Source organism: Chelonia mydas, chromosome 2 (genome assembly GCF_015237465.2).
Source record: "Chelonia mydas isolate rCheMyd1 chromosome 2, rCheMyd1.pri.v2, whole genome shotgun sequence".
Classification (NCBI taxonomy): domain Eukaryota; kingdom Metazoa; phylum Chordata; order Testudines; family Cheloniidae; genus Chelonia; species Chelonia mydas.
Window position 1 is genome coordinate 103,386,750 of NC_057850.1, and position 12,667 is coordinate 103,399,416.

General features: G+C 38.8%; 1 protein-coding gene across 1 annotated transcript in view; it reads left to right on the plus strand.

Moving 5' to 3' along the window:
• Positions 1–658: 658 nt before the first annotated feature.
• GPLD1 (glycosylphosphatidylinositol specific phospholipase D1) overlaps positions 659–12,667 on the plus strand; it is a 42,703-nt gene continuing 30,694 nt past the window's right edge. Inside the window, exons 1-6 of the mRNA XM_007060384.4 lie at positions 659–912; positions 4,071–4,126; positions 7,233–7,311; positions 9,294–9,391; positions 12,154–12,264; positions 12,576–12,624. Coding sequence (XP_007060446.2) covers positions 795–912; positions 4,071–4,126; positions 7,233–7,311; positions 9,294–9,391; positions 12,154–12,264; positions 12,576–12,624 — 511 coding nt within the window. The 5' untranslated portion in view covers positions 659–794. The remainder of the gene's footprint in view (positions 913–4,070; positions 4,127–7,232; positions 7,312–9,293; positions 9,392–12,153; positions 12,265–12,575; positions 12,625–12,667) is intronic.

The window sequence follows — 12,667 nt, forward strand, 5'->3', positions numbered from 1 at the left end:
AAGATCTGGCCCCAAGTGACTTTTTCTTAGGTTTGCGACTTTGTGACAGATTTTAAAATGGGACCAACTTTGCTCAAAGGCCTGTAAAACTTCTGATAAACCTGAGCCCCAGTCCTACTGGACTCCACACAGGCACCAGAAACTGAAAAAAACCCAGCAAACACTCTTACAAGCTGTATTACAAGAGCCCACTCAACTCTTAGTGGAAAACAACCTAAACACCAGTTTTACAAACTTCACTGGGTTATGGGACCTAAACCACAGTTGCTGGTGGGAGGAGGGGTAATAAGTTCTGTGGTTACTCACCTCAAGCCTCATGAAACTTGTAAAACTGGTATTTATGTTGATTTCAGCTAAAAAATACCACATTGTAATATTGTGTTGGTCTTCTATAAAATTTGATGTAGCGGCACAAGACAGCCATATGCCATACTACAAATATTTTTGAATGACCCTTTTTATTTTACAATGATATCTCTATTTAAAATACAGAAGTGCAGACGGTCAAGGAATAGAAGTTACCCTCCCATAGCTCTAGAAACGCCACAGATTTCAGGAGGGAAACATCCTGTAGTACAGATTTCTTTTGCCTTTGGTTATAAGATACATTCACTCTGATGTAAAAGATAAATGCTGATAATGATTAACATCAAACTGGAAAATGGGGGCATTTCAAATAACCTGACAGTTTAGCCTCTGTGTCAGTGACATGCTTGAAAGGAGAGAAATATACTGTAACCTAGATTTCAAAGGTCACAGTAATACTGTCCCAAGCATTTTTAAAGCTATGATTTATGTGCCAGTATATTAGCAATATGGATGGTTTCAAGGTTTGGTCTGTTCTGCTGATTATAGTTTACAGCCTGTGCCAAAGATGTATGCTGTGCGGTATTTCAACACATATTGAAATAGGTAAGGTACATACAAAATATGCATTTTAGCATAATATTTTAAATTGCTTGCAAAGGGAAATGAATACAGGATTGGATAGAAAATTGGATCACTGGAAAATGAAGGACAGTGATCATGCAAATTCCATCTTTCTTAGACTAAATAGCAGATATGAATGTCTGAGTAAATATCCTGTCTGGAGCTTGTGCTGTAGCGCTTGTTTTCCTGTTTATTTTTATGTTAGGTGTTTAAATCAATGTGAATTCTTCTATCTTCTAAAATGTGTGCGTCATGAAATTGGAATGTTTGTATTCGTGTCTATGGATCTTATACAAAAATGGTCTGGTTTTCAGAAAGAAGAGAAGAATAGCCTAATGCTTAACTTCACCAATACTATCATCTTTCTGATCACTGAATATGGGATATTTAAATTACAAGTGATTTTCTAGGAAATAATTCATGGCTTATCTATATTTCTAAATGTTCTTTGTTGCTACATGGGTGTCTTAATGATCTCAGCTTTCTCCTTTCAAATTGTTTTTAATAATATTGTACATTTTCAAAGACTATATATTAACTTCTTTGTAAAATAGGTAGTGAAGTATGATGCTGAATTTGTCATATAAGATTAAAAGTGCCAAAGTCTCTGTTGTACTTTTATTTCTGGTAGGTAGATATCCAGTTAAGCTAATGCCAAATAACATTATGCAACACAGAAGCAAGGAGAGATGGGGCAAACTGGGGTGGAGGGCAGGGGAAGAGGAATCAGAAATATTTTAGTTTGAATTTTTAAATAAATTCATTTTATTGCATCTGCTTTCTGTAAATATTCTACCAAATGAGTTTACTGCAAGAATATTAATGGAAACAGTGAATTTTAAGTGAATGTTGCAGAATGTTCACTCACAACAAATTTTTAATTCATAATTTGTGAGTACTTGCACCAGAAATCCTGACTCTTAGTATTCATCTTAACCAAATAGGGAATAAAAACATAGCATGTGCCTTTGGCCAATCAAACTTCTCAAATGTCAAATATTGAATATTTGCAACTGTGAACAAGTTAGAATAAGATTATGCACAGAATTTATTCAGGGCCAGGTTGGGCCCTCTTACTATGAGTAGTACTGTAGGCCTGGATTCTGCAAAGACATATGCAGATGCTTAACTTTATACACCGTCAGTAGTCCCATTGAAATTAATAGGACAACTCCATAGTGCATAAAGTTAAGTAGGTGCATACGTCTTTGCAGGATTTAGGCTTAAGGTGCTTACTGTGAATAAGGGTGGCAGAATCTGGTCCTCTGTCAGTAACTTGAAATAACACAAATGAAATAATTCCAAACTGCTTGCAGAAAATTCAGAGACAAAATTGACAGATTTATTCCAGATTTAATCTGTTCATTCTAATCAAGGACAAAATTGATATATTTTCCAAATTAAAAAAGGCTACATTTATTTAATCCAGTGGTTCCCAAACTTGTTCCGCCGCTTGTGCAGGGAAAGCCCCTCGTGGGCCAGGCCAGTTTGTTTACTTGCCACGTCCGCAGATTCGGCTGATCATGGCTCCCAGTGGCCGCGGTTCGCTGCTCAGGCCAATGGGAGCTGCTGGAAGCGTCAGCCAGTACGTCCCTTGGCCTGTGCTGCTTCCAGCAGCCCCCATTGGCCTGGAGCAGCGAATTGCAGCCACTGGGAGCCACGATTGGCCGAACCTGCGGATGCGGCAGGTAAACAAACCAGCCCAGCCCGCCAGGGGCTCTCCCTGCCCAAGCGGCGGAACAAGTTTAGGAACCACTGATTTAACCTAGTGATCATGATTACCTGAGTAATGTTCCTTATAATTTGCTATTGGGTCACAATTTTTAACCATATTTTAGTTATTTGTCTGAAAATACCACTCATTGGACTCTACTTGCACTCTACTTGCTATGGCCATACAAAAAGATTTGAATGGACAAACATATACATCTGAGTGGAGCTCCATTGAAGTCCGTTCCTGAGGCTCTACCATTTTAAAGATCTGCCTGCGTAGATCAACTTGCAGAATCAATATATTTGATTAATATTGTGTATGGAGGAATAAAGGAAATAAATTGCCAATCCAAGAATTCTAGGCACTGGAAATTATATCCCTTCTCTGTTTAAAATATAGAACTAAGAAGTTGAAAAGGCCTATTAAGTCATCTTGTCTATTCCCTTGCTGATGTGGGATTGTTCCTTAAATTATCTGTGTGTGCTTTGTATAATATAGTTTTAAATGGTCCAAGTTACATTAATAGTCAAAATGAAACCAGTATTGATAGCAAGAATTGAATAGCTGGTGGGTTTGCAGTTTAACCCAATCCTTTTACAGAGAGAATATGTGTAAATAAATTGTCTCCAGGGACTGTCACATTAACACAAGTCAAATGTAATCAAAGTTTGAACAATATTTCACTTTAAAAGAGTGATGTCCATTTATTTTATTCTGTAGTGTGAAGCTTGTCTAGTAAGTACTGCTTGGCAATGTGCATGCCTAACCGATCAATGAGTAAACACTGTTTTTACTTTGCTGACTGCAGATTTTTGTTTTTCATGCATGGTAAAAATTAATCAAGTAGTTAAACATTAACAATGGGTCACAGGTTATATCTGATTCAATACCTTAGGGGAACAAAGAAACTTAAATGCTATGTCTATAATAAGTATTAATTAAAATTACAAGGCTACTTGGAATATGAGTTTGAAAGTAATTCTATCTAGTGGTACCTAGAATTTTGTGGAACATACTGTATCTGAGCTGTGTGAATGAGCATTCCATTTCTTAATTGCGATAGTCTGGGCTAGTATGTAAGGAGACCCTTTGTTGTGTTACAGTACTAGGCTGGCCAATGCAGCTTGTGATTTCTCTGAATGGGAGAGTCAAGGAGAACAAGGTCTCAGTCTGTGTCCAAAAGCATCAAAGAAACATCATCTTTGCATTTATTAAAACTGAGTGACGTCTATTTGCTATGAGGAGAGAACATGTCATTTACCACATGGGAAATGTCAAGAGGAGTGATGTGCTGTACGCCAACGTCACTTGTGTTATAAGTACTCTTAAATTCATTCTAGCACCTATATTTTGACAGTACTTCTAACTAAAGATGGGCCTAGCCACAGTACTTTTAAGTCAGTTTTTAATATTATATGTTTTTCAGCACATCGAGCTCTGGAATTTTTCAGTAAACATGAAGGGAATGTTAACTATAGAAAGGTAAGGAAGCATATTACTGCTTAATTGCATATATGTTGTGACAAATTCCTCTGCCCTCTTTTTGTCTATTTGTCAATCTTCAGACAGTGAATTCTTCAGATTCACGCCTTTTCTGTGTGGAAAGTGCTTTGCCTATGCTGCATGCAACCAGAAATAAATACATAATAACTACCATTAGGTATATACTGTGTAGTTGTACAGAATTTTTTCTACTTGTATTCTTACCAACTATCTTAAATTAATTTGCATTCCTCTTGAGGTAGATGTCTGGAGGAATTAATCAATGACTCTTGGAATGGAGATTTAACAACAAAAACAAGTAACAAACAAGAGTCAAGTTTGTGTTTCATCAGCCACATGTAATATCACTTCAGATGACAGAAAAAGTTTGTGTAATTAGAGCCCACTTCTACAGTCTTACCAGAGCCAGAAAAGCACTTTAAGCATATGCTTCTCTTTAAGTATGTCTGAGTAATTGTATTGAATGTGTGCATACAAACTTGTATATACAGTAAAAGCTTTGTTATCTCGCATGTTGGGGAAATGGGGAGTGCCGGTAAATCAAAAATTCCAGTTAACTAAGAGTTATACTTACCAATGGAATATCAATTTTCAAAGAATTAGAATACAATAAAATGAATAAAGTAGAAAATAGTAAACAGGTACTTACCAATCGTGCAGTAGTACTGCACTGCAGAGTGGTTGGTTTCTTGAAGCACTTAGATGTATTCAGGTACAGTTTTCTGTACAGTAGGTTATCTTATGACATTACATATCACTATGGCCAGCACATGGCATATGCCCAGATCACTAAAAATACACTTAATACTAAAACTATACTGAACGTAATTTTACCTTTCTTTAATGATTCAGAAGGCACTTCAGGATCTTGCAGTGCCTTGGGGTCAGCATTGTCAACATCAATTATCCTTGTATATGTAGAAGGTGTAGGAGATTGGGCTGAATCTGTAATGACCCTATGACACACTCTGGAAGCTGCTTTTTTTTTAATGGTTTCAGAGTAGCAGCCGTGTTAGTCTGTATCCGCAAAAAGAAAAGGAGTACTTGTGGCACCTTAGAGACTAACAAATTTATTTGAGCGTAAGCTTTCGTGAGCTACAGCTCACTTCCTCGGATTCATGCAGTGGAAAATACAGTGGGGAGATTTTATATACACAGAGAACATGAAACAATGGGTGTTACCATACACACTGTATCGAGAGTGATCAGGTAAGGTGAGCTATTACCAGCAGGAGAGGAAAAAAACCTTTTGTAGGGATAATCAAGGTGGGCCATCTCCAGCAGTTGACAAGAAAGTGTGAGGAACAATGGGGGGAGGGGGGGAGAAATAAACATGGGGAAATAGTTTTACTTCGTGTAATGACACATCTACTCCCAGTCTCTATTCAAGCCTAATGTAAGGGTGTCCAGTTTGCAAATTAATTCCAAATTCAGCAGTCTCTTGTTGGAGTCTGTTTTTGAAGATTTTTTGTTGAAGAATTGCAACTTTTAGGTCTGTAATCAAGTGACCAAAGAGATTGAAGTGTTCTCCAACTGGTTTTTGAATGATATCAGCTTGCTTACTTGTCTTCTGCCTCTTTTGCATAAAAGTAGAGTGCAGAATGTGCAATTGCATAACCTCCTGGGCAGTACACTAGTCCCAGTACCTAGACTGAAGATTTGTATTGGGAGATACCAGTAATGCTGGTTAATAGAGCTTTCTGGTTGCCAAAAGTGCTGGATAACACAGTTTTTACTGTAGTGTGTTTAAAGTGCTTTTGGTATCCTTCAATGCAATATAAATTTTATTATTTATATTTAGGCCTGTCAAGCGATTAAAAAAATTAATCATGCGATTAGTTGCACGGTTAAACAATAATAGAATACCATTTATTTAAATATTTTTGGATGTTTTCTACATTTTCAAATATATTGATTTCAGTTACAACACAGAATACAAAGTGTACAGTGCTTGCTTTATATTTATTTTTATTACAAATATTTGCACTGTAAAAAACCAGAACCACCAAAAAAGAAAATCAACCTGCTGGTGGCATCTGACTCAGATGATGAAAATGAACATATGTCAGTGCGCACTGCTTTGGATCGTTATGGAGCAAACCCCATCATCAGCATGGACACATGTCCCCTGGAATGGTGATGGAAGCATGAAGTGACATATGAATCTTTAGCACATCTGGCACATAAATATCTTGTGATGCTGGCTACAACAGTGCCATGCAAATGCTTGTTCTCACTTTCAGGTGACATTGTAAACAAGAAGCGGGCAGCATTATCGCCTGCAAATTGTAGCCAAACTTGCTTATCTTAGTGATTGGCTGAACAAGAAGTGGGACTGAATGAACTTGCAGGTTCTAAAGTTTTACATTGTATTTGTTTTTGAGTGCAGTTATGTAACAAAAAAATTCTACATCTGTAAGTTGCACTTTCACAATGAAGAGATTGCACTACAGTACTTTTATGAGGTGAATTGAAAAATACTGTTTCTTTTATCATTTTTACAGTGCAAATATTTGTAATCAAAAATACAAATATAAAGTGAGCACTGTACATGTTGTATTCTGTGTTGCAATAGAAATCAGTATATTTGAAAATGTAGAAAAACATCCAAATATTTAATAAATTTCCATTGGTATTCTATTGTTTAACAGTGCGATTAATCGTGATTAAGTTTTTTTAATCGCAATTAATTTTTTTGAGTTAGTCGTGTGAGTTAACTGCGATTAATCAACAGTCCTATTTATATTATTTGGTCTTTTCTCAGAGTACTGGTTTTACTTAAGTGTCCATCCAATATTTTATTTTTTGTTACATAATGTAAATATTTTTGTTTCTTGTTTTGTGTGTTTGTTTTTGAAATCACTACAATATAAACCAGTTAGTTTAGACTCTCTTTTTTTTCTGCCCCATCTCTAATCTTGCAAACTGAAGTAATGTATTTGACTATTAGTTTTACTTTGGCAATATCTTGCTGAAGTGTAAATGTTGTCTTTGACTCATTGCACCTTAAATATTCACGATAACCTTTTTCTGTTGTTGTTAATTGTATTCTGATTTCTTGTTCCCTCATCCTTTCCTCTCCCAGTTGTTACTAAACCACCAGGATGCATTTCAGGCTGGGAGCCTTTATCCTGATGCCTTTTATCCTGTTATCTGCAGGAATGGTAAGAAGAGGGTTTATTATAGTGGAGCTGTAGTTAAGGATAAGAACAATTTCTGTTTAAAGATACTCTTCTAAATGCTCTAAAATCTGCATGGTTCCTCGGATTGCTTTGAAATTTTGTGGCTTCCTGGAGCTCTGGGTAGGGATAGTAATCCACATTTGGGGTTATTTGAGCAAGGGGTTCCTGAGACACAATCCTCTGAAAGAATCAGCTCTTAAGGTTCATAGATTCTACTAGCTTTTTGGGCATGCCTGGCTTCTAAAGTTCTACTGGCATAATGGGACACAAAAGGGAGGGTGAGCTGGAAATGGTGGCAGAGGTGGGGGGAGAGACACTGTAGCGAGGCGCACACTGGGCATCTCTGGTTTTAGCCCCCTGTTGCCCTCTCCAATCAGTCAGGAACGCCTCGCTTGATGCAACACCAGTGTTCTTTATTTACAGTTGTTTTCCCGCCACCGCTTTCCACCTATGTATGGGTTTCGCAGCCAACTTTGCCAAGTGCAGGCCTGGCCAGCAACAGACCAGAAAGCTCCCAGTTCCCTCTGTGCCTGGTCTTTTTCTTCCCTCCTTCCTCTGGCTTCCTCCCAGCCTTAATAACCCTGGCTAATGAGGCTGGCAGGTGCTGCCCATTACCAGGCAGACACAGGGCTATCCAGCCAGCTCCAATCCATTCCCCTTGATTGGGGTTGCAGTGGCAGGGGCTGATTAAGTGCTTCTCACTCAGCACCCTGTCACAGACACATGTCAGTTTGCTCTTAAGTTAGGTCTACACATTACTTCAGTAAAACTTACGTTGCTCAGGAGAGGGTGAATAATCCACACCCCTGAGCAACGTAAGTTATACTGACCTAAGCAGCAGAGTGGACAGTGCTATGCCAGCTGGAGAGCTTCTCCTGCTGACATAGCTGCCACCTCTCACAGAGGTGGAGTTAAGCCGACAGGAGAGCTCTGTCCCATTGACTTGGAGTGTCTTCACCAGAAGCGCTACAGTGGCGCAGCTGCAGTGTAGACATAGCTTATCTCATGACTGTTTGGGGGCCTATTTGAAATCAATTTGAATCTTAATCCTTTTTTTTTGGAGAACAAAAGTCCATATAAAAAAATTACTACTACAGCTGGCATTATTGGTACCAATAACTACATTTTCCCATGCTTCCAATTCATCTCCCCTTAAAAGTGAAAGGAAAATAGTCGGCAGTGAAATCATCCAGGAGACGCTGTCGATTTTGTTAGCATTTATACAAAAAATCATGTTCTTTTCATCCATCTTCTTTCCAGATTCTAGAAAATCTATTTGCTCTCTTCCTCCCGCAGTACAAGAGCTGCACTTGGATAGAATTCAAACTTACGCTACTAGGCACTGTAAAATGAACTCCCAGAGCATGACATAGGCACACAGAATTTGCTCTCCTGGCTCACTATCAGGTGAGACCAGATCTGAATTGTCCAAGTCCAAGCGAGGCCAGAGATTGATACTTCAGACAAAGACCTAATCTCCCCACACAAACCGATAATATACCTAATCAGTTTTGCAATCTTGTACACAGAGATGATGACCATTTCCTTCCAGACCCCTGTGGAAGTCAGCTCATGCCCTGAAGCATGGGATTTTGATTTGCCTGGATTCCCCACTAGCTTGTATTACCATAAAATCGAGTGCATTCATTTGGCCACCAGCCGCTCTCTTCACTCTGCTAGACTTCTCCCCTTAAGGTGTAATATCCTTTTCTGTATCTCACTTACTCACAATCCATGAGGACAGAGCGGGGTTTGGAATAAGGCTTCCACATGTTTCCATCAAAAATACGGCTGGTAAATGTAGTATCTGTTTTGACAATATAAAATATGCACAAATGCTTTTCAGTGATTCTTGGTACAATAAAATGTTTCCAAAGTAACATTCTTTCAATGTGCAATTGAGCAGAAATCCAACATGTGGAGCAGTTCAAATCAAGGTATAATTTTGTCTTTTGATGTTGCAGGAATATTCCATCATGTTTCTGAAGACACTCACTGGGCACCATTTCTCAACACTAGTATCCATTACATCAGGAAGAAGTATCCTCAGCCTTGGGAGGAGGTAGAAAAACCCCTTGAATTTGCATGGGCTTCTTAAAGCCTCTACCAACCATCTTTTTCACCTAAACAATACTGCCAACTTCAAGAGATCAAAAATTATGAGTTGGACCCCACAAAATCACAAGATTAAAAAAAATTTATGTTTTTTAGGTCAGTCTCTTGATATTTGAACTCCCCTGCCGATCACCAGGGTGTGTGCATGTGACAATTAGTGTTGCCCACTTTCCGACATGTACTAGATAAGGTGGTTTGGGCCCCTCACCCCCACATCTGCTTGTCTCCTGCCCAGCAATTAATCCTGTTCCCCAATCCCCCATCAGTTCTGTCATCACCACCCCATCAGTTCACCCTCCCAGCACTTACCCCCATCTGCTCAGGACCCACCATCAATACAGCCCCACCAGCCCTCCAGCTGCCTCCAGGTGATGGTTCAGCTCTCCCAGCCTCACCTCTGCTCCTTTTAGGATTCTTTGCCCTCCCCAGGCCTGGCGAGGCTGCAATGGGGTCCCTTCTCCCACTTCCCAGGCTGTCAGTTGGAGCCCAGTTGCCCGGGGCTGACAGCGATTTCGAAGTAAAATTAAGTCTCACTCATGATCTTGAGATAGAACTTTCAGATATCAGTGTGACTGGGGTCCCAGTGGGGGCCAGCTGAGGTCACTCAATTAGGGTGAACTGAAAAGAATGCGGCAGATAATCCCCAAAGTTGGGGATATTTTTAATACTGAGATTTACCAAACCAGCATAAAACAGCTTCTTTATGATGACCTGACTGGTTGCCCAGATACCAACAACACAGTTCCCTTAAAGTAACCCAGCCTCAGGCCTCCATCCAGGTACCTAAGTCAAATATGATGAAGATCTCTGAAAATCTTATTTCATCATATAAAAGAAAAGGTTCTAACAATCCCAAAGGATCAGAAACATTACCTCCAAGTTAATGAATATTCCAGATCTTACCCAAATACACACTACAGCCAATTCTTATTCACTAAACTAAAATTTATTTAAAAAGAAAAGGGAGCGAGTATGGTTAAAAGATCAATATACATAGACATGAGTTCAATTCTTGAGGTTCAGATACATAGCAGAGATGGTGAGCTTTGTAGTTGCAAAGAGTTCCTTTAAAATTTAGCTCATAGGTTATAGTCCAATGTCATATCATATTCAGGGTGTACCATCTTAACTGGGATCTCATCTTGCAACTCAAACTTCCCTGGATGAAGCTTAAGCAGATCTGAGATAAAAAGGATCAGGACCCAAAGAACTTTTATATAATTTCAGGTCTTCTTTGACAAGTTGGAGTCCCTTGGGGAGCAATAGGTAATCAGGTCTTTGAAGTGGGTCCATCATCGGTACTTAGCTATACGAATTAACATAAAACAATCCCCTGTTCCTCCACCATTCACCAATGATTTGCTGTACATTTCAAAGAGGGATGAACACAGAGCTATCCCATGTTTACACTTCATTTAAATGCTAGGATGTTCTTTTGATCTTTGAATTATCAGAATATGGCATAGACAGGGACTATTTGTTACATTGTTGACCACTGTCCATACATATGTAAATACACAAAAACAGAAACATTATCTCCCCACATGTCTTTAAGGGTTGAATTTGAGTCATTTATTTTGCAGGATGTTTAACCCTTTCTGGCCATGGGTCACAGTCAGGGTTGTTGTTTTTTTCCAGCCACAGCTGGATCATATCCTTGGGGGTCATATCCTAGCTCCTGCCCCCTGGAGAGTTTACCAGTTTTGTAAAATTTTGCCAGTCTTTGCTCAGGAGAATCCAGTAATTGCAATAGCAATTCAAGGCATTTTATAGGTCAGCTCTGAAGTGCATTCCCAAACCTCCCAGGTTTAGGAATGCAAAGAGCTTGCGCAGAGGCTGCCTGCATTTTCCCTGGCTCTGAACAGTACTGTTCATGTGGACTGTTTAACTTTCATGAGCTGTAAAGTTGTTGAGAGGAAAAATGTATCAGTTCCATATTTTAAAAAAATCTCTAAAAGTGATCACGGTTTAGGGAAGACCACCGACTCTTGAAGAAACTCAACCAACACTGCTGAGGAATGAGTTCACAAATAACTTCTCTACTTTTTGCCTATGAAAGCTTGAAATAAATTTCTAATTAGACACAAGGTGGGACTTCATATCATATTGTATTAGAAGTGGATATATCTATTCCTAAGTGACAAAGGAATTTCTCTGAAATTATTCAGTACTTTATTCTTCTACCTTTATGTTGAGTAGTGCTTGCACAGGTACTCCACTGCCTTGTCCATGAGACTACTAGCATAAGTATGGTTAAGTGGGCTCAGTCTTGAAGGATGTCGTCGTGCCGAATATTCTGTCCCTGTTCCAGCATAGCACTGGTATGCCTAACTCAAAGCAGATGAGTAGGCCTATTGACATCAGTAAAGTCAAGTATGTAACTCTGTAGTCTTGGACCTAATGCAGTACTTAATGTTAGGAATATAACTAAATGCCTTGCAGGATCAGGAACAAAGACCCAGATCTTTGAAGGTATTTAGGCTACTAATTTCCAATGAAATCAATGGGAGTTAGGCACCTAAATACCTTTGAGGTTCTGGGCCAGAGTTCTCTGCACCTTGCAATATAGAGCCCTTAGTGAGAAATGGTTGCTGAATTGTATATTTATTTAATGCACTGAGCAGATGAAATGCTAATAACTTTTTTTAAAGATAGTGGGGCTGTAGTAAAGTGATTGGACATTACTACGTACATATTATTGTTGTTTAGGCTACAGAGAAACTGGTGGCTTTCCTGTTTGGAATTGCCTCACATATGGTGGCAGATGTGAGCTGGCATAGCTTGGGCATTGATCAAGGATTTCTAAGGACCATGGGAGAAGTAAGTGTACATCATTTTTGTTGGTTAATCATACCTGTAGATATTGGTATTGGTAACTTGTATTTACAAATAGGCTTTTAACCCAGGGGGGAAAATCTAGGTCTCTGACCTTGGAAAGACTTATGTGCACATGCTTAACTTCACACACTGATGTGACAAACATTTTTCAGGACAAAGTTGGCTAAATTTTGGGCCTATCAACTTTAGTGTCACTTTACTTGTCCTTTTCTGTTTGTACTGAAGGATGAGCAAAATTGGCTTATTGTAGTTGGTTTTATACATGAAATATTCTTTTTTTAATTTTTCCCCAGATTGATTTTCATGGCTCATACTCAGATGCTCATCGTACTGGTGATTTTGGTAATTTTTATTTTGACTGATATGAACCAATGAGGTCCCAGTC